Source organism: Chinchilla lanigera, unplaced genomic scaffold (assembly GCF_000276665.1).
Source record: "Chinchilla lanigera isolate Chin_1 unplaced genomic scaffold, ChiLan1.0 scaffold00039, whole genome shotgun sequence".
Taxonomy (NCBI): domain Eukaryota; kingdom Metazoa; phylum Chordata; class Mammalia; order Rodentia; family Chinchillidae; genus Chinchilla; species Chinchilla lanigera.
In genome coordinates, this window is record NW_004955440.1 from 17,047,810 (window position 1) to 17,070,732 (window position 22,923).

The following is a 22,923-nucleotide window of genomic DNA, read 5'->3' on the forward strand; positions in this document are numbered from 1 at the left end:
TTTAAGAAATGCACTTTTTATCAAGAATAAAACCATTAAAATCTAAATTCTGGTGCTCATTTTTCTCTGCTTTGGCTTGTGTGTATGCTTTGTATTTGTAGCATAATTCAGATATGAATGTAAATGGACATTCTGTAACTCCACTGATAGAGCCTTCTCTGATTTTCAACCATTGTTCATGGCCTGCTTGTGAGAGGGTTTTTAGAGGTTTTCTTAGTTGTATGAGTTCTGAGACTTACTCACTTTAAGTGAGGGAAAAGTGAGATAAACATGATGTTAAAAGATAATGTATTACAGGGGCTGGAGATACAGCTCAGTGGCACAAGCGCTTGCCTGGCAAGCACAAGGTCCTGAGTTTGATTCCTGGTACCAAAAACAAAGCCAAAAAGAAAAGGTGATGCATTACTGTTCGAGGACTGGAACACAATCCTGGATGTTTGGAGCCTCGGATACGGTAGCAGGATTGGTGGTTTCTGAGGACTGTGAGGAAGAACCTGTCCATGTATTGAGGCTGTTTGTTTCTCCGCTCTTTCGGCGTTTCAGGGCGTTGTCCCAAACTCTGCCTTGGGCTTCACCTGGCTATTCCCTTTGTGTGTATATTTGTCCAAATTCATCCCATATCTAAGGGCCGGAATCTATTGCATTAGATCTCACCCCAAAGATCTCACCTAAACACGGATTTTGGGGCAGCACAGTGCAACTGAAAACACACACTTGGGCCTGCGGTTTGGCTGTGGTAAAACCTGGAGAAAGAAATACTTACAATTGCTTGATGTTTGAGTGAATGTCTTGTCACTAAACCTCTTTACAGTTTTTAGTTCTGTGTTTGGTAGTGAAAATAGAACTTCCCCATGTCATTGCTCCGGCAAAAAAGAGGCCACAAGCCAATCATTGGAAATTACCAGACTTTGAACACTAGACCTTCATTTTCAATTTGGAAGATGTGGTTAATGTTTTCAGACCTTTTTGAGATGTACAGTGAAATGTGAGTGATACGATTCACTCTCAGAGAGGAACTGCATACTAGAAAATACTAACTGAATAGCAGAGGATTCTCATTTTTCAACTTTAAAAGATAAAAGTTTTTGTAATAGTTGGTTTATGGCAGATCGAGGATACAAAAATAAAATTTAAAACCAAACAAGTCCATTGTACCGAGTTGCAATTACTTTAAGGTGTTTCTAAAGTTTATGGGATATCTCCACAAGCTGGTTGTAGCCTATCTTAGTTTGAATTATTAGTTTACATGCAGATTGAAGACTTGGAAGCAGTAGGACAGTACTCTTCCACCATTAGGATTCTTGGGCATTGCTTTAGTTCTTGATCTGCAATGTTTCTCAAAGGGTGTTGTGTGAAAGATGTGGTCCTTGTACTGTTACAAGGTTATGTCCTTCTGTTTGGAACACTTTAAGACTTGGGCCTAGTGCCACACTTAGTTACCTTGTATTTGGCAAAGGGGGTCAAACATTCTGGAAGAAAAAGCTTTTAAGAAATGGTGCTGGGAAAACTGACTTCCTAAGTGCTCAAGACTGAACCTAAACCCATCTCTCTCACCATACACTAAGTTAAAATTGAAATGGATCAAAGATCTACAGATTAAACAATTTGCTGGAAGATAGAAAAGGTAGAACTCTTGAAGACATAGGTATAGGCAAAAACTTTTATTAGCAAAACCCTGGTCACACAGGATATACAAACAACAACTGAGATCACATCCAATTAAAAAGCTGCACAGCAAAGGAAGCCAACAGTGAAAAGAAACCTGCATAATTGGAAACGAATTTTGCCAGCTACTAAAATAAAAAATTAGACCCCCTCAAATTTAACAAGGTGTGTGAAATGAATAGACACTTCACAGGTGAAGTACAAATAGCCAAGAAGAGCATGAAAAAATGCCCAACATCGCTGGCCACTAAATGCAAATTAAAACAACATTGGGATTACATCTCCAGGAAAAACGGCTACCATCAAGTAATCAAGTGCAGATAAGGCTGTGGAAAAAAGGAACCCTTCTTGTTGGTAGGGGTGTGAGTTGGCACAACTACTATGGAAATCAGTAGGGAGATTTCTCAGAGTTAAAAAGGCAGAGGTTAGGAAGATGGTGGAGTTGGTAAGCAGCAACAAATCAAGATTTGGAATCCAGAACTGGGAAATAATTTGGGGAAGAGGAGGGAAGATGGGTGTCATGGTTTGAGGGATATTGCAAGGGAATAATATAGCACAGGACACATTTTATTACACTGTAATAGTAACCCAAAGAATCATATAGAGTGCAGGAAATGTGTCCACACATTAAAGACCAAAAGAACCTTAACAAGCTGAGGTCCTTGATCCCACAATAATGTCCTGCATGAGTGCGGCTGAAGACCTAGAGCTTGTAACAATGCCTCGTGAGTCAAACTGGAGGCCTAGAGCCCGTAACTATCTCAGGCAAGCCTGTTTCACAGATGGTGCTGGGAAGGCCCAAAGGTCCGTGGAAGCTACAAAGTGTGCCAGCGGGCTGAAGGGTCTGTGCTAGCTGGCTAAGGGATCTCCACTGGAGCCAGGAAACAGTGCACAAAGTTAAAAATCAGACCTTTCCTGAAAAATATCACAGCCATCCTCAGCAACAGGTCCTGAGCTCCTCTGATGATCAGGAAAGCCAGGTTCTCATCAGGAAAGCCAGTGCAACAAGCTTCTCCAGGAGACCAGTATCGCACCATCTTCCCTTCTGGAACCAGGAAGCGATGCTCAAAGAGGGTCAGAGCTCCCCCAAAGTGAACCGAAGCCATTTTCAGTGCCAACAAGGTCTTGAGCTCTTTGGAAGATGAAAACAGCTGAGTGCCTGACAAGCTCCTCCAACAGCTCCTTACAGCTTTTTCCAGCTCCCAGGTAGCCTAACTTGTCCAGTTCTGCCTCTTACGCTGCTGGCGACAGTCCCCAGGTGGGCCTCCCACACCCAGCACCATGCTTACTCAGTTCAGCTGGTTTTTACAAACTGACCACCAGTTGTCAATCCACCACGATGGGTCTCTGGCACCTAGGGAGAATCTGAAGGGAATATTGGAGCCTACAGAGAATGAAGAGACCACAATGCAGGAAAACGAAGGGGCGCTGTGCACTTTCTCTCTGGCTCCTGGCTTGTGTGAGAAGGGAAGATCCAATCTACAGAGACAGTGCAGGTGGTGACTCCAGAGGCCTTCAGGGAGAAACACGAATGGAACAGAGCACCAGATGCTGTGCATTACAATGGCTGGTGGTGACTGCAGTCCAGGCGACTACCAATATCCCCTGGAGAGAGGACCTGGCTCGATGCCATTTTAGAGGGGAGCCAACTGAGCCTGATACTCAGGAGCAGCCTTGGGTCGGCTTCATTTCAGGGCTGCCGGTTTTGAGCTCCCACAGGGACTGGGTCAGACCCAGCCACAGGAGACATCCATCTAGCCAGAGACATCCAGACTGCTAGAAGCTAAACAGCTCAGGCCCTACTTCCACAAGAGGCCAGGTTCAACCTCAGTTTCTGCGGACTTAAAAGTTCAGGATCGACACCCTACCTTATTCTACTGCCCCCTTGCTGGTTATTCAGCATGATTTTGGGCTCTAACTGCCTCCATCGTTTACCAGCAAGAGTGTCTTGAATTGGACACTGCCACAAAACTAGACCCTGGAATATAACCATATGCTTGAAATCAGAGAAAGTTCTGTGTTTTTGTTTTTTTGGGTGTGGGTGATGTCTTTTTCCGTTTTTCCTTTCCTCCTGGCTGCTTCACCAGTTCCTGAGGCTCAGGTAATCTTCCTTTGTCCTTCACCCTTGCTTCTAATCACTTCTTTCATTGATCTTGATAAAATTTTTTTATGATTACAAGAAGCTCCATGGATAAATATTAAAGGGATCCCCTTATATTTGAGGGAGAGAACTCTTTGATTTCTAATATTTGTTGTTTTTTAAATTTCAATGATCAAAATGTTAAGATATTTCAGTCTGCAGTTTTTTGATGGAACTGGAACACCCAACTATAAAACAAACACTAATGGGTATGAAAAATCAGATAAGTACTAATATAATTGTAATGGACAACTTCAGGATCCCACTCACAAATAGATCAAGTAGACAAAAAAAATCAATAACCAGCTGAAACAAGACTTTGAGAAAATGGACTTCATAGATATCTACAGTGTTCCACTCAATGACAAAATACACATTCTTTTCAGCAGCACATGGGACCTTCTCCAAAATGGATCACGTACTAGCTCATACAACATGCTTAAGTAAATGCAAAGGAATTGAAATTATCCCATGCATATTGTCAGCTCATAGTGTGATGAAATTAGAAATCAATGGCAAAAGAAACCACAAAAGGTACATAAATACATGGAAACTAAGTAACACCCTCCTTAACAACCAATGGATCAGAGATAAAGGAAATTTGACTTTATACAGTTAAATGACAATGCCAGTCCATCATACTGGAACTTACTTTTTTTTTTTAAATTTTTTTTTTCTCATACTGGAACTTATGGGACCCAATGAAAGCAGTCCTACAAGGAAAATTTATAGCAGTGAATTCCCACAAAAAACCAGCAAGCTCAAATAACCTAATGTAAAACCTCAACATTCTAAGAGAAGAGCAAGTTAAATTCAAAGTTTATAGGAGGAAGGAAATTATAAAGTTCAAAGGAGGGCTGGGGATATAGCTCAGTGGCACAAGCGCCTGCCTGGCAAGCACAAAGTCCTGAGTTTGATTCCTGGTACCAAAAAAAATAAAAAATAAAAAAAGAAAGTTCAAAGGAGAAATTAATGCAATTGAGACTAAAGAAACAATACAAAGAATTGATAAATTGAAGAGTTGGATCATTAAGAAATCAACCAAGGGCCTGCCTGGCAAGTGCAAGCTCCTGAGTTTGATTCCTGGTACAAAAAAAGAGAAAGAAATCAGCCAATAACAAGTGCTGGAAGGTCTGTGGGGAAAAAGGAACACCTCACAGTTGGTGGGAGTGTAGACTAGTGCAGCCATCATGGAAATCAGTATGTAGATTCTTCAAAAAACTAGGATTAGAGGTCTCATTCAGCCCAGCTATTCCCCTTCTGGGTATCTTCTTGGAAGAATTAAAAACATACCACAGTGATATATGTGTACCCATTTTATAGCAGCACAATTTGTCATAGCTAAATCTTGGAAACAACCCAAAGGCCCATCAACTGAGCAATATATAAAAAGGATGCGATCTATTTATATAATGTAGTACTACTCAGTCATAAAAAAGGATAAACAAGGCATTTATAGGTCAATGGATATAACTTGAGACCATACTAATAAGTGAAATAAATCAGACTTACACATGTAAACCTCATGTGGCCTCCCTAATGTGAGAACTTGAAAGAGTAAATGAAGTCCAAAATGTACAATAGATATTGTGAAATGAGAAGAAACTGTTCAAAAGGAAAGAGGAACTAGGGTGGTGGGGGGAGAGGGAAAGGAAGAAAAGGAAAAGGAAACAAGTACAAGTTAGTTAACAAGTTTCTTTAGGTTTATTGAAAAGAAAGGTTTGTGCTAATATCATTTGGAGAACTTTTTATGCCCATATCTGTACTCTGAGTAAGTACTTTGAAGATTACAATACACAGTATATTAACTGTTGTTATTCTCCTATTCTCCTTTTTTAATTACAAAATTTTGTTTTATCTTTTCCATAAGATAAAGTGTTGGTTCTTTGGAGGATTAACTAAAATAGACAAACTCTTAGCCATCCTTCCTAAAACAAGGAAAGAAAATACACAAATCTATGCAGTTAGGAATGAAAAGAATGAAATCACACCAAATCCTGCAGAAATCCAGAAGATTATTTGTTCCTACTTTGAGAACCTGTACTCTAAGATGGAAAATTCAGAGGAAATAGATTCCTAGACAGGTGTAAATGACAAAGCTGAATCAAGAAGATACAAAATTCTAACTAATCCAGTATCAGTCAATAAAATTGAAGAAGTAAGAAAAGAGATTCACTACTGAATTGTACAAGAAATTTATAGAATATCTAATGCCACTGCTCTTCAAACTCTTTAATGAAGTTGAAAGGAAAGCAATACCCCACACTCATTCCTGGAAGCAGGTATTACCCGATAGCAAAACTAGAGAAGGATCCAAGCAAAAAGAACTGCAGGCCACTCTACCTAATGGACATAGATGCAAACATTCCAAGGTACTGGCAAGTAGATGCTTAAAATGATCAAGAAGATGATACACTGTGACCAAGTAGCATTCATCCCAGGTTTGTGGGGATGGTTCAACACATGCAAATCAATAAATCTAATATACCACGTGAACAGAACCAAGGACAAAACCCACAAGGTTATCTCAATATATTCAGGAAAAGTATAGACAACGTCCAATGCCCATTCATGATAAAACCCCAAAGAAAGTTGGAATAAATGGTCTTTATCTCAATTTGATAAAAACCATCCATGACAAACCATCAGCCAACATACTGAATGGTCAAAAATGGAAAGCTTTTACTCTAAATTCAGGAAAAAGCCCACTATCAGCACTTCTTTTCAATATACTTCTGGAAATATTAGCCAGAGCAATTGGACAAGAAAAAGAAATAAAAATAAAAAGATATGAAGGAAAGAGGTTAAAGTATCACTATTTGCAGATGACATGACCCTCTCATAGACCCCTAAAAGCAACACCAAAAGACTCCTAATATTAATTAACAAATTTAGTAGCAGAGCAGCATGCAGACTCAGCGCTCAAAAGTCAATAGCATTTCTGCACATGAATAACAAACTTAGAAATTAGGGAACCTACATTTTTCACAATAGCATTAAGAAAATGGAAATACTTAGGAAGTAATCTAACAAAGGAAGTGAAAAACCTCTATGTTGAAAACTATGACACTCTGAAAAAGGAGATCAAATAGGGTATCAGAAAATGGCAAGAAATCCTCTGTTCTTGTATAGGCAGAACCAATATGGTGAGAATGGCCATATTTCCACAACTGTTATACCAATGTCATGCAATCTCAATCAAAATGACAACAGCATACCTCACAGAACTAGAAAAAACAATCCTAAAATTCATATGGAACCAGAAGAGATCTGGAATGGCAAAAGCAATTCTGGGCAACAAGGGCAAGGCAGGGGGATCACAATCCCCAATTTTTATACTACAGAACTACTGTGATTTAAAAAAAACAGCATGCTATTGACAAAGAAAGAGACCCAAGGAACAGTGGAACAGAATGAGAGATGCAAAAACAACTCCAAGGATACTCAGCTACCTTATCTTTGACAAAGAGGCATAACACCTTCACTGGAAGAAAGATCACCTCTTTAATAAGTGGTGCTGGGAAAACTGGCTTTCCACACGCTGAAGACTGAACCTAGACCCACGTCTCTCACCGTGCACTAAACTGAATTTTTTTGTTTTTTTGAGACAGGGTCTCACTATGCAGTTCAGGCTGGACTTGAGCTCACTTTGTAGCCCAGGCTGGTCTCGAACTTGCAACAATCCTCCTGCCTCAACCTCCTCAGTGCTGGGATTACAGGCGTGCGCCACCATACCCGGCTGAACTAAAATTGAAATGAACCAAAAACTTAAATATTAAGAGAGAAATACTTAACCTGCCGGAATATAGATTAGTAGAACTCTTTTTTCTTTTTTTTCGGTACCAGGAATCAAACCCATGACCTCATGCATGCCAGGCAGGCACTGTGCCGCTGAGCTAAATCCCCAACCCTAGGTAGAACTCTTGTTTTTTTTTTTTTTCCGGTACCAGGAATCAAACTCACGACCTCACGCTTGCCAGGCAGGCGCTGTGCCGCTGAGCTAAATCCCCAGCCCCTCCTAGGTAGAACTCTTGAAGACATAGGTTTAGGCAAAACATTTATGAACAAAACCCTGATTGGACAGGAAATACTAGAGTCAACAACTGAGATCATATCCAATTAAAAAGCTTTTTTTGCACAGCAAAAGAAAGGACCAACGGAGTGAAGAAACAACCCACAAAATGGGAAAAAATTTTTACCAGTTACTCCTCAAAGGACTAACATCTAATTTACATAAAGAATTAAAAAATCAGACTCCCCTCCAAATTTAAAGACCCAGTCCAAAAGTGGGCGTCTGAAATGATGAAGTTCAAAAAGCAGTTCCTACTGCTCCGCCATGAATAAGGGTAACCCTGAGGCAGTTTTAGGTAAATGGATGCACCGCGAGACCATAACTTTAAATGAAATAAATCAGGCACACAAGTTTTAACATTGCGTTGTTTCTTTTGTGTGAGAAACCCAAGGGGTAAGTAAGGACCAAAACAGAGGACAGATGGGAAGTAGGAAGGACATGTTCTAGTGGACAGGGAAATAAAAGGGAGGGGGAAGGGAAACAGGACTTAAAAAACAATGGAGGGAAAACTGGAAAAAAGCTCTTGCAAATGGCGAGAAGAAGGGTTGAGAGGGAACGGAGTGGGAAAAAAGAATTAAGTGATGTTATGTACTGGTACTACTTTCCTATGATCAGTGAGGTCGTTATGCACAGCAAATATGTACTAGTAAAAATAAATGAGAAATAAATACTTCTCAGGAGCTGATCAGTCAATCTTATGGAGGAGCTCATGGCAAAATACGTAATAAAAGAGAGAATGCAATAGGGTTTTCGGGTGGCCAGGAAGGTCAGAGCTCTCGTGTGGCTAAAGCAAAGGCTTCTCCGGGTTGCCCACTATTTATTGCGTAATTTCATATAGGAAGAGGGCAGGGAGGTGCAGGGAATAGCTGAGGGCAGAGATGTGATAGTGAGCTAGGACTGTGACATGGAACAAAGACTTTCCAAGCAGCAAATCTTTGCTTTACGGGAGGCCTGTCTGGTCCCCGAGGTTGGCAGTGTGGCCCTGAGTTCTGAGTGAGGTTGACTGCCCTCAGCCACGGGGTTTTTCTTGCCTTCAATGGCGTTGCAGTGTGTCAGACCACTGCAGGGCTCTGCGGAGGCTGCTGGTGTGGAGAGGTCTATTTTCTGTGTGCCGGCCGCTGGCTCTCTGGGCAAGTCACAGAGGCCTGGAACAGACTCATAAGTTAGTATAGACAAGCCGATTCAAGGGCTGGGGATTTAGCTCAGCGGCACAAGTGCCTGCCTGGCAAGTGCAAGGTCCTGAGTTCGATTTCCGGTACCAAAAAAAAAAAAAAAAAAAAAGAAAGAAAAGCCAACTGATTAATTCTAAAGCCTGTTCAGCGCTGCCTCATGTGGTCTCCATTAAATACTAAAACTAGAGGTTCCATTTGACCCAGCTATTCCCCCTCTAGGTATCTTCCCAAAAGAGCTACAGTCGTCATCCCACGGTGATACATGCACATCTGTGTATATAGCAGCATGGTTGATAGTAGCTAAATGTTGGAGACAGATCATATGGCCATCACCATGCATGGATAAAGAAAATGTATTTATATATAATGGAGTACTATTCTATTAGGAAGAAGGTTAAACTTAAAACATTTTTAGGTAAATGGATGCAACTCAAGACCATAAAACCATACATGAAATAAATCAGACACACAAGTTTAACTGCTGCATTGCTTCACCGTGTGAGAAATCTAAGTATAAATAAAGAGCAAAACAGAAGATAGATGCTAAGCAGTACATAGATAGCTATTAATCTCAGCATTCGTGAGGCTGAGGCAGGAGGATCACTGTGAGTTTGAGGCTATCCTGGGCTACACAGTGAGTTCAAATCCAGCCTGAACTACATAGTGAGACCCTGTCTGAAACAACAACAAACAACAACAACAAAACCATTTTCAAATGGGAAGGGAAAAAAGAGGTGGGGGAAGAGAGAAGAAAGGGAAATGAGACTTAAAGAACAAATAGAACTGCAGGGGAAATGGAAATGAGCTTTTGTAAGTGGGGAGAGGATGAGAGGCTGGAGGCGCGGCGGACAAAGACAGTTAAGGTGTGCTGTCCTGTGACGAAGGTGATCGTGATGGACTCCAAACTAAGAAAAATAGATAAATGTTTAAGAAAGAGATGAGCTTTGTGGAGAGTTTTAGGTCCTGGGGCAGATCCACCGAGGGGACTGTGGCACTCTGGGCTCCTTTGTACTCTTATTCCCAGCCATGAGGTGGATGAATTTCCTCCATCACAACTGCCATGAGATTTTCTGGCTTGCCATGGATCAATGAGACAAACTTACAGTGGACTGAAACTTCCAAAACCATGAACCAAGAGATCTTTTAAAGTTGATTTTCAACCAAGCGTGGTGGCACACACCTGTAATCTCAGCACTCGGGAGGCTGAGGCAAGAAGATTGCCACGAGTTTAAGGACAGCCGAGGCTATACAGTGGGCTGAAGTCCAGCCTGGACTACATGGTGAGTCCCTATCTCAAAAAAAAAAGTTGATTTTCTTGGGGATTTTATTGTAGTGATAGCTAACATGGGCATGGTCTTCCTTTCTTGGGACTGTTAGGACCCTTTACCTTTTTTTTTCTTAAACCCTAGCAACTAGCCAGTGCCGAACGTACAGGTGTACTCTGTCATCCACAAATACGCTCACTCTGCTAGAGCGTCCTTGCCACGAGTCTCACACACATGCGTGAGCTTGAGGGGCCAGGAATGTAACTGTCGTGGTAGAGCACTTGCCTAACACACGCAAGGCCCTGGGCTTCAATCTCAGCATTCAAAAATAAAAATACTGAGACAGTAGTATTACTATAGCTCTGAATATACAGGCACACATCTTTCCCTTTTTTAGGATGGCTAGTCTGTAAACACGCAGTAAGCCCTTGCTGAGTGTCTTCCTACCTTACCCCTTACGCAGGTCTTTGCCCTACACTCTTAAGCCCACTGGATGTGGATGGGAAGAATCTGATGAGGACAGGGTTGGATCCCACAGTTGTTTATAAAACTCTTAGGGGACCAGCTGGCTCCCTGCCTTGTAGGCGCCTGGAGGAAGGGCCCCCGGCGCACGGGGAGCCACGCGGCTGCGAGCTGGCCCTCAGCCCGGCCCTCAGGCCGGCCGCCGCCGCTCAATTGAGAACTACCACGACACAGAGAAACAATGACACAATTGGCCCACCATGCACCAGCTGCAGATGCCTACCCATGGACGTGTGTGAACCATTCAAACATGGAGAAACCCCTGGAAATACATGCCATACAACGGGCCACTCTTGCTCCTGCCATTGAGAACCAGAAAGGTCCAGAGTCAGCGGAGGAGCAGCTGCTGAACAAGGACTCAGAGAACATGAGAATACAGACTAAGCCTGAGGAGTCAGAGGTCCTGTGGACTGGGGTCATGAGAGCTGCTTGGAAGCTGTAAACCAGGAGGCCCTTGCACAATACATGCTGAGACTCCCTGGAAGCCACTCTTCCCCTGACAGTACAGGCTGTGGTGGAGCTCCGGAGAAGTCTGCAGCAAGATTCCTGCTGCCTGTGCTGACAGTTGGGGAGAGGACACTAACTGGTTGTGGGGTCCCAATGCGATGGGAGGCTGGAGAGAAAACGCTACAAAAAATGGCTTTGGCCCCAGACGGCTCACTAGATTTTTGACAACCCTTAGGCTGTAACTACTTGTTAGATCCTTCTTGCGTATCTCTGTCTTCCTGAGAAACCACTTTGAAGATACCACCATGTATTACAGCAGCCATTGATATTTTCCTACTAATCTATCCATAACTCTGCAATGTTTGTATTGTTCCTATCCTATTTTGTAAATGGATGCATGTCTATTATTATGTGTTTCCTACAATAACCATTGAGAATAGTTAATGATTATTCAATAGGTCACTCATGTATAGCTCTATTTATTTTCTTTAGAAGCCACTTTGAAGATACCAAAGTATAGTACAACAACTCTTGATAATCTCCTACCTCTTTGTCTGTAACTCATTATTATTTGTCTATTTGTGTTCCTGAGAAACTATCTTGTAGATAACAATATGTGAAACAATAACCACTGATAATTTCCTACCACTTTGTCTGTAATTTGGTAAGCCCCCCCCCATTATTATGTTAGCCTTCTTTCACTCTTCAAAAAAAAAAAAAAAACTCTTAGGGGAATTTGCTCAACACAACTATGGAAAGTTTTGATAATGTCTATTCTTGTGCACTTTTAACAGTCCATTTTAAAAACTCTTAGGTAATATTTTTAGTTAAATATACTGTAAGGAATTTGCTTTATTGAATTTTTTATTGGTAAATCTTAAAACCATTAAAAATAAAAGTTCAATCAGCAGAGTTTGTAGCAGAATTACAGATTTTATTAGTTACCAGTTCATCACCAATTTATATTGACTGTCGGCTTGATAGCTACAGAACTGTATTAGAAGCACAAGCATAAGGATTTAGTAAGCAAGGAAAAGGTGAAAATATCTCTGCCATTTTTCTCTAGTATGTTTGGCATGTTTATCAAAGGATATTTGATAATGGCAGTTTGAAAAATAAAGAGCTTACAGGTTTAATGTCTCCAGTTTTATGTGCAAGTCCAGAAAATAATGAAGATATGTCTAGTTTTAAAAACTAGACTTATAGACTAGATCAATCATACTAACATTTGTTTTATCTAAGAATTACTGGAGCTTATACAGAAAAAAATAAGTGGGTAGTACTTCCATACATATTGACACAGAAAACCATTAGGCAGCTTCAAAACTTGGGTATGTGGAGTCTAAACTGAAATCTGGCTGCAGGTGTTGTAGCTCCTGCAGACAGGTGTGAGCTCTTGAGGTGCTTAAATAGCTTCCACGTAGTTCGCTGGGAGCATGCCGGTCCTGCCTGTCCTCTGCACGGTGCCGTACATCCAACCTTCGTCAATAGCTTGAACATTTACAATAGCATCTCCATCTTTGAAGGACACCTCATCTGCATCTGCAGCCATGTAGTCATACATGGCACGGAATATTTTCTATTTATGGGGATGGAATTTAAAAAGGAAATTACATATTGGATTTGTAACCATTAAGTACCTAATTTTAAGATCTGTTATGACTTCTTTCCCCTAATTTAAATTGCATAAAAGAAAATGTGTAACTAACACCAACAAAGTAAAAATGCATAGAATAAGGAAATGTTTGCATATCATGTATTTGATAAGGAATTAGCATGCAGAATGTATAGAGAAGTCCTATAATTCAACACCAAAAATCGAAAGTAAAAAAAATACGAATTGACATTTCCACAAGGATATACAAATTGTCAATAAACACATAAAAATATACTCAACATCAGTAGATATAAGGGAAATCCAACTCAAAACAACACACACCAGAATAACGATAATTGTTAGAAAGACAATAACAGATTTTAGAGGCACTGGAGAGAAGCTGGAGTTTTCATAAACTGCTGGTAGCTGCCGGGCACAGGGGCACACACCTATCATCTCAGCACTTGGGAGGCTGAGGCCAGAGGGTCGCCAGGAGTTCGAGGCCAGCCTGGCCTACATAGTGAATTCAAGGCCAGACTGAACTACCTGGCAAGATCCTGTCTTCAAAAACAAAACAAATGCAACATCTGGTGGGAACATTATCTAGCATAGCCACTTTGGAAAATAGTTTTGCATTTATCACATTAAATACAGAATTGCTGCCTGACCCAGCAATTCCATTCCTAGATATGTGTATACACAAAAGGAATGTGAACACATCTGCACAATAACTCACACACCCAGAGTCCCAGCACCGTGACAGTAGCCCCAGAGTGGAGACAAGATGCCTCCCTACCGACTGATAAACAAAATGGACATATGTATACAATGAAATGTTATTTGGTAATAAAAAGAATGAAATACTGATAGAAACATGGATGAACCTCAAAACATTAAGCAGAAAAAGTCATGTATCAGAGTTCACATACTGTATGAGTCTGTTTATACAAGATGTCCCAAACAGGCAAGTCTGTGTACAGAAGAGGGAACACCTAGGGTCGAACGGGACGGAAAGGGCAAGCTGGGTGTGGAGAGTGAATGCTGATGGGCAAAGCTCTTTAATGTTTCTGAAAATATTCTAAGATCACGATAGTGATGAAATAGCTATGTAGATGAGATAAACGTGAATCATACGCTTTACGATCTCCATACTATTTAATTGTATACTCATAAGGCGTAGAAAAGTGTGCTAATTTTATATGTGGCTGTGGCCTTTTTCTCTAGTTTGTGGAGGTCAAGTTTGTGTTTCAGGAGAGAATCTGAAATCTAGCAATTTTGATTGCACAAAACTTGGTCAGAATCTCAATGGAGTCACTTTTGTCGAGTCATTTCCACAAAGAAAAAGAAAGCCAGAAGAGTATGAGGGAAAGGAAAGGTTTGTAGGCACGACTGCCCGACAGTGACTTGCACGGAAGACGGCCGGAACCACTGGCCTGCACAAAGGCCTGGGCAGCCTCACCCAGCGCTTAGAGGTCATCTCTCCACGAGTGTGCGCGCAGCGTCAGACCTCGTTAGTACTCATAGCCAAAGACCATCGTTTCAAAATGTTTTATGTGAGCCTCATTTTGTCTTGAAGACACTCCCAGTGCCTCGTCCTCCTTGAATGCATGTGTAGTTTTCTACGGCACGCGTATTATGGCGGTGCTCTTCCACCCCCAAATACATTACTATTCTTTGGGAAATCTCGGAGTATTATTCAGGTCGGCACATGTCATCTCTCACTTTGGGAATTTAGAAGCGTACCAGTAGCAAAAGTTGTTAAAAGTCATTTAAGGCAATGTTAAAAAATGGTAAAACTTTGGAGATATAAATAATAAATGAAAACTCTGGGTTTCTTCAGAGGAGCAGCCTCTTGTGGGTTGAGAATGTAACCTATGCACTTTTTCTTGCATTCTGAAATACGGACACACACATTTATAAACAAATTTTTCCCTTTCACCACTGCATAAGTGGAACAGTACTATAAATAATACTCTGCCCTGTCCTTCCCAGTTAATATTGCTTGCAGGTCTTTAAATATAAATAGAAAGTAGGCTTTTTGAGCTCTGCAAAGCCTTTCACATTTTAGTAATGCCACAAATTATTTAGCCATTTCCATTTTTCTGTACCGCAGTTATCGCTGTGTTATTTAAACACTATAATGATCCATCCTAGTGTTTGTCTTGGACAAATAAATTTGTGAAAAAAACAAAGGTAAAAGTGCTAGGTCAAATTGTGTGTTTCAATTATTTCTTGAGAGTTTACTACTCCAATATTCAGGGGCGATACTGTAATATTGTTTTCATTCGCTTGTTCCCGTTACCAGCCGTAGCAAACACTTTTTGGTGGCCGTCTTCGTTGCTTTTGCCACAACTTGTCTATTCATGCTCTTGCAGGTCTTTCTTACTTTGAGAGAGAAGGGGAATAAGTTATCCTTGCATTTGCAGTACATTTAGCTTTTAAAATATTAATCTTCATTATATATGCCATCAATATTGTCTCCAAGTCTGATATGTTTCTTTTTATTGAAGAAACAATTAAAACTTTATGGTCTTTTTCTTTACATTCCTAGATCTTGCACGTTACTTTTCTCATTTTTAATGTTATTAAAGTAGTCTCTTTTTCTGGAGTACTTTTACAGTTCTGTTTTTCACATTTGGATCTTTGGTGGAGCTGCTATTTAAGTATGGTTTGAGATAAGTATCTTTTTAGCCTAGTTATCCCAAGATCGTATAACTAAATGCCTCATCCCTTTCCATCTGATTTGTAGTTATTTCAGGAGTCTAGTTCTGGTTTTCATCTACTTTTGTATCTTAATGCCAAATCCTTATAGTACGCTTTGTTCTTTTATGCCTGAACTCTTTACAATTATCATTTTCAAAAGGTGTTTTATTATTCTTGTATCTTTACTCTTTCAAACAAATCTTAGAATTAGCACACGTATTTTTAAAAGTCCTATTGGGAATTAACTGAAATTGCTTGGTATAATTGATTTGTTTCAGGAAAAATGACAAATTTACAACACTCCCTTCCTGAAATATGGTGGTTACCAAAACATACATAGATTGTCTTTAATATTCCTGTTGAAGATTACTGTCTTCATACAAATGTCATCCATTTCAATCCTAAAGTTATGTTTTGGGAACATATTATGGATGAGACCTGGGTTTTAAAATAAGAGTTGTAAAGTAGCCTGGTCAAGTGTGAGCATGATACCTTTTCACTATGTATGAATAAGGGAGATCTAAGATATGACATACATGTGTGCATATATGTATATGTATATACAGCCTTAAAAATTATTCCAGGGAGTAAATGTTTAGTTTAAGATTGCATGTAGAACCAATGTGCCCAAGTTAATACTTTGCTCTAATTTTTTTTTTCTGTCTTTTTGAGATGGTCTCGCTATGCAGTTCAGGCTGGCCTTGAACTCACGTTATAGCCCAGGCTGGCCCTGAATTCACAGTGATCTTCCTGCCTCAGCCTCCCGAGTGCTGGAATTACAGGTGTGTGCCACCATGCCCGGCCTTGCTCTAATTTTTAAAATCACTGAAAAATGCTCTTCATTACTTTGGGTTTGCATGGTCATTAAGGTTTTCTGGTGCTGACCATTGACATGAAGTGTGTAGTAGAATACTGCCTATAAAATTTTGTTTTCAAAAAGAGGAAAAGATCAGAATACTTATAATCATTATTACACAGAATAAAAAACAAGAATGATTTGAGTAAGGTATTGATTGTTACTTACTCCAGCTGTAGAGGGATGAGATGGGATAGAAGATAATGTTGTCTGTTGGGTAGCAACTGACGATGATCTTTGTTGTGGAAGCTCTGTGGTTTTTACATGTTTGTAAGCTGCAGAGGAGGAACGGATAGCTTATTTTTTTAAAAGTGTCTAGACATTTAATCGTTGTCAACTAATAAATTAATTGAATCTAATTAATTTCAACTAAATCTAATTGAAAATGACATCTCTAACATCATGAAAATCTCCACAGTTCTGGTCTCTAGTTATCAGAAGATCAATTTTTTAAAAATCACAGTATCTCGTAGTCACAGTGAGCTGACCGGCCAGACCGCCGAAGCCAGCCCCACCCGCTCCTACCTGCGGAGGTTGTAGAGAAAAAGGCGCCTCCATCGCTGTAGGTGGAGAGGTGGCGGCCGGCGGCTTCCGAGTGCTCAGATTTCTCCTCCCCAGCACTCATGCTCAGCGCGCTGGCAGATCGCGATTGCTCCCGGCTCCGGCGCTGAGCTTGGGCTGGCAGAAATGAGATTGCGAGAGATGTAGCAGAGGTGAAAGTCCTGCAGCTCTACGGTAGCAACTCGGAACAGCAGCTGGGTCTCGGTTGTGATTGGTGGTGGTGGCGGTGGTGGTGTGCGTGCGTGTGTGTTTATCCAAGAATTTTTAAGCAGTTTTCATGGATTAAACCCTTCCAATTCTATTCTTGTTAGTACTAATATTATTTCTGAGAGGACGGTCTTGCTCTGTTACCCAGGCTGACCTTGAATTTGAGATCCTTCCACCTGAGCCTCCTGAGTAGCTGGGATTGCAAGCATGCCCCGCCAGGCCCAGCTCCCTAGGACTCTTCTGACATACGGCCGTCATCCTTGTCTTATAGGTGGGAGCCAAAGGTCATGTAACAGGGGACACAGCCAGATTTCAAATCCGTTAACTGTTACTGTCCCTCACAAGTTTCCCTGTTTTCCTGGCTCACCAAAATAAATAGTAATCACATTCAGATTCCATGTTCAGCTTTCTAGAAAATCCTCCCTCAGCCCCAGATTGACGGAGATGCTTTCTCTGTGTTTCTATGACGCTGTGGGCAGATCTTTACAACTGTGCTGTTAGCAGGTGTATACCAGGGCTCACCAGTCTCTCTTTATCAGTAAGCAAGAGTCAAAATCCTTTAAGGAATGGTGTCACGTATTATTCTACTTTCTAACGTGAAGAGGAACCATAAAGACACGGCGCTGCTTTGGAGAATGAGTAATCTTCCTTAACGTGAGAGAGTTCAGAAAATACACAAAGCTCACATCCATTCCCTTCTTTTTGCCTAGGTTTTTTTTTTTTTTTTTCCCTCCGGTACCGGGAACCGAACTCACAACCTTGCGCTTGCCGGGCAGGCGCTTTTGCCGCTGAGCTAAATCCCCAGCCCCTTGCCTAGGTATTTTCTTGTCATCATTTCTCTGGAGAAATGATAATAACAGGGCCTGAAGGAAACATGAACTGAGGCAGTGAGTGAGACCCTTGCCCTAACTTGGACTTGTCTAGGAAATCTGTTCTTAACTTGACGCATGTGGCCCACTAGTCAATGGGTGACTCAGAAGATGAAAGATCCTGGGCCAGGCATGGCGGCACGTGCCTGGAGTTCCATCTACTTGGAGGCTGAAGCGGGACAAGTCTAGGCAACTTAGTGCGACCCTGTGTCAAAACTAAAATGTAAAAAGGTAGAAGATGTAGTTCTGAGTCCCCTGGGTTCAATCCCCAAAACAGAAAGCCAAAACAGAACAAAACTCTGAAGGGAAGCAACTTCAGAACCTAAAAGCCATCGACTAACTCACGCAGCGGAGACATGCATGCTGGCAGCCTCTTGCGGTGTAACGTACCGTTGATCATGTGTAAGCTTCGGGACTGAATATTGTCCTCTGCGGGGTCGTAGTCAAAAACTGAGCCAGGATTAGTGCGCCAGACACGTAAACCTGGAATGAGTATTGGTGATCAGAACACACGCTCTTGCGTGCTTTTGGCTACTTCAAAACCAAAGCAGGAATTTAAACAAGTACAAGAGGATTGAACCCCCTTCCTTGACTTAGGTTCAGGTCCTTTTCTCTGAAGAAGAGATAAGTTTAAAAATACAGTAGAAGAGACCTCAGTTTTGCAAACTGTGCTATAAGAGGGGCTTTCTTTCACAAATAATGAAGACAGACTGAGGTCTTTGGACTTTGACTTGATGTGCGGAATGTCGCTTTTGTGCTCAGTTACCCGTGATAGTCTCCTGATCCTGGTCATTCCGTCTTTGTTCCATTTCTACCACTTTTCGCTGAATGCCTCGGTAGTTAATGTCACTGAAGTCCTGCGTGTTCTTCTTGACTCGTTCAGTGATAGGGTCTGTCACCACTGGTGTGAAGCAACCTTTATGCTTCTCAAAGTCTTCATGGTACTTCACCTGAAATGTCATGAATTCGCTCGATAAACACAGCACGGTGTGACCATTTTTCTTTTCCCCTGCTCTGGAAGTCTAGCCATCCCACCCCGAGGTGCCGACTCACCGTTGAGATGTGCCGCTGGGTTTCCCTCACCCGTCTCATCTCAGGGGTATCTAGCACGTAGGCAGCCTTGCCTTGGATCTGCTTCCTGAAGCTGTCAGAATAAAGAACCTGCGGAGGGGAGAGCACGCGTGAGCACAGAGCACGTCCCGCTTCTGCAGGCCTGAAGCCTTTCCAACACACCGAGACGAGAGAAGCCGGTGAGGGGAGCTTGAGTGGGCTGACAGGACCCGGGGGACACACGACTAACGGCGGGCCAGGTCAGCGTGAGGACAGGCGGGGCTGGCATCAGCTTCTTACTTTGAAAATGGAATGCTCATTTTCAAAGAAGAAGGGGCACAGTATAATTTTGGAAAAGAAGTAGTTTCTTGAATTTTCTGGGCATTGTAGCACCAGCACCAGTATGTTCAGTGATATTTAGCACTAACTCTGATACTGAACGAGATCGGAAAGAACTGTGCTTTGTAACAAATTCTCACTTCTTAGGTGATGTCCACATTGCATAAACCGATAGGCTCAAACAGAAATTCAAGTCCTCTCAGCACTATAATCCCAGAATAACAAAGCCAGCAAATAACACCTATTTCTAAGTAGTACCCGTTTCACAGAGTACCTTAAAAATAACGGAGAGCAGAAGACGGAGGATGTTAGGGAGTCAATTTGTTATAGCTGGTTACATGAAAAACTACCTCAGAGTAAAGAAAAACACTGGCAATTAACTTATGTTTAGTATGATCACTTGGAACTGAAAAGCCCAGTTGTGTTAATTTTAGTGTCAATTTTCAGTGGAAGAAGAAAGTGCGCATCAATTTTATGGTGTTAAAAAGTTATTTTCCAAGAGGTTGCATTTCTCTCTCTTTAAATTTTAGTGTGTTTTTCAGATGAACGGAGAGACATGTTTTTATTGTGTTAAAATGTTATTTTCCACGTTGCTGTACTACTCCTTCTTAATCCTAGAAAATACCGAGCTAATGTTTTCTTGGTTGCGCTTAGCTCTCTCCATCTCTGGAGTGACAGGTGTTGGAGTTGCTTTTCTCATGTTTTCTTTGTACAATACCTAGGGGAGCCAAGAGAGCATCCAGACGTCAGACAGCAGAAAACCAGTTCAGAAAATGTATCATTTCATTAGTGTTACGACTCGATTATAGCACACGCTGTGAGAAACACCTCCGGGAGGGAAAGCCATTAAAACGTTACGGTGGGAAGCAAAAGGTACGAAAGAAGGAAACACTGAGCCTGTGGGGTTGGTTTGTTGTTTTTAAGCAGAAAAGGAAGAATTTTAAAAGATACACAGGATTCTGGAAACACTGTGAGATCAATTAGTGGTATCAGCACGATGGCCAGTCTTGTTAAACTCTTTTCTTGTTAAATTTTTAACGATTTATTTCTCCTGTCTGAAATACCGAGCTAAAATTTTCTTGATTGCGTTTGACTCTTTCCATCTCAGGAGTAAAGGGTGTGGGGGTCGCTTTCCCCATGTTCTCTTTGTATAGCACCTGCGAAATACAAAGTTGCACCCCAAATCACTAAGAGGCAATATTCACCACCATAGACTGCGGGGCGGGGCGGGGCGACACACTGGGTTTCATCTATTATTATTAGTCAAGTAGCTCTCCAGGGGAAAGCTTTAAAAAGAGTTAACGGCCGCAGCAAACGTAGTATAATATTTCAAGGAGATTCAAATGTAACTGGTATTTTGTTTTTAACTCTGGGTGGGGTTAGGAGCGGGCAAAACTGCACAGGTTATTTTGTGAAATTAAAAGCACTTTCATTTCTCAAAGACAATACCGAGCTAATGTTTTCTTGATTGCGTTTGACTCTCTGCATCTCTGGAGTGACTGGGGTTGGGGTGGCTTTCCCCACATTTTCTTTGTACAAAACCTATGTGAGTCCAAGGAATCCAAAAAGAAGGGGGAAAAGACAGTTACCAAAATAAGAAATAGAACAGAAAACTTTTGGTGAGGCCCAGGGCACCGAGCCATTTAGCCAATGAGGTTACAGGACAAACGACACATTTGCAAAGGGTGCTGAGTGTGGTTACAGCAGGACACACGTTTCCAGGGTAGAAACCTGCCCTGGACTGTCTGCACATGGCGAGAGAGAGCTGTAGTGTTTCCAGAGAGGACACGGTACCACCATCATTTACCGCTGGAAAACCAAAGTCAAGCCCCTGCAGAGCAACCAAACAGGAGTCACAGGGAGGAGCTTAAGTGACACTGAGGTGGAAGCTGCTCCAGTAGAGCAGCTGGCTCCTGGACCTTTTTGTGGCGCTTGGACTATCACAGACCTGAGTGAAACGATAGATGATGAGATGAGGGAAAGGCTTCCTCCTACTTTTTGTCTCTTTCTAGCCTTTGTCCACTGTCTCTTGCCTTTGTGTAGTACATCACTTTTACCCATAAAGAACGCCACAATCATGGCAAAGCAACAGGAAGCATAGTAAATGCACCATGATAAGTCCTCAGTCTCAGTTTCCCGCTGTGGAGACCCTGGGAGGTTTGGGAAATGGCGCTTAAAAGAAAGAGTTCTGGCCAGCAGTGGTTGTCCAAGCAGAGTCCCTGGACTGTGAGGTCAGTGTCATCTGAAAACTCATCAGGAGTGGAAATTCTCTGGCCCTGCAGAGACATAGGCATCTTGTTGGACAAACCTACCAGTGATGGCGAACCTTTTAGAATTTTCAGTGGCACAAGCACTGAAGGTCGCTGCAGGACGTGTGCCACAGGTGGCCACCCCTGCTTGCGTGCTCGCGTCTTCAAGCACGAGCTCGTGCACTGGAGAAGCCTGCGGCGGTGTAAGCTGAGCAGCACGAAGTGGTCCCCGGCTGACGCCTAAAGTCCCCGCACAAACTGCTTGGTAATTTGCAGACAGCTATGTGATCGCAGAGCACGGACTTACAGGAAATGGCTTACTAAAGTTATCATTTAAAGACCATTAAAAAAAAACCCCAAATTAAGATTGGTAGTACAAAAGGCCTCTCTGGTGTCACTTTCCTGCTAAACTGACTACTGCCAAAGCCATTACTGGACCACGATATGTATCATTAACCTTGACGGAGAGGATCAGGAGTGTTTTGGTGGTTGCTGTTGCTTTTGGTACCGGGAATGGAACTCAGGTCCTCGTGCTTGCCAGGCAGGGGCTGTGCCACAGCGACATCCCTGGCGCCAGGGTTATTATTCTTTTTTTAATCCAAGGTCTCTTTGTCCAAATCTGATGGGACCGGCTAGGCTGGGGCGATAGTTCGGTGTTGGAGTGCATGCGTAGTGAGCATGCCTGAGGTTAGGGTTCAGTCCTCAACACCGCGAAAAGAAAAACCAAACCTGACAGGGTAAATCAGAACCTAATATCATCAGCACAGTGAAGTCACGATTCTAATATTTAAGAAAGAGTCTCATTATACCCACTATACCAACCCACACGGGCCTACCCCAACCTTCACGAGTGTGTGAAGCAAAGAGACCTTGGGTATGATGCAGAGTAAGTTTGGGGAAAGACGAGCACTGTTTTGTAAGGTAATGTTATTTCTTGACATTAGAACTTTATAAATTATGGATTAAAGCCATTTTCTTATTAGAGAGTTAAGGCTAAGACTAGTCTTATAAGTAAGATAATACGGTAAACTCACAAAATTTAAGTTGTATTTTAAAAAGTAGAATTAATATGTATTATTTTAAATCATTAAAGTGGTTTTAAAAATCATTAGGGAAGTATTATTTTTTCTTTTCTTGCCAGAGTACCGAGCTAATGTTTTCTTGATTGTGTCTGACTCTCTCCATCTCTGGAGTGACGGGTAAGGGGGT

General features: G+C 41.7%; 1 protein-coding gene across 1 annotated transcript in view; it reads right to left on the reverse strand.

Moving 5' to 3' along the window:
- Positions 1–12,493: 12,493 nt before the first annotated feature.
- The window catches only part of Neb (nebulin), a 199,256-nt gene continuing 188,826 nt past the window's right edge, over positions 12,494–22,923 (reverse strand). The window contains exons 149-157 of the mRNA XM_013517490.1: positions 20,915–21,007; positions 20,530–20,622; positions 20,091–20,183; positions 19,130–19,237; positions 18,843–19,026; positions 18,467–18,559; positions 16,965–17,117; positions 16,608–16,714; positions 12,494–12,862 (exon numbers count right to left, since the gene is read on the reverse strand). Of these exons, the coding sequence (XP_013372944.1) occupies positions 12,689–12,862; positions 16,608–16,714; positions 16,965–17,117; positions 18,467–18,559; positions 18,843–19,026; positions 19,130–19,237; positions 20,091–20,183; positions 20,530–20,622; positions 20,915–21,007 (1,098 nt within the window). The 3' untranslated portion in view covers positions 12,494–12,688. The remainder of the gene's footprint in view (positions 12,863–16,607; positions 16,715–16,964; positions 17,118–18,466; positions 18,560–18,842; positions 19,027–19,129; positions 19,238–20,090; positions 20,184–20,529; positions 20,623–20,914; positions 21,008–22,923) is intronic.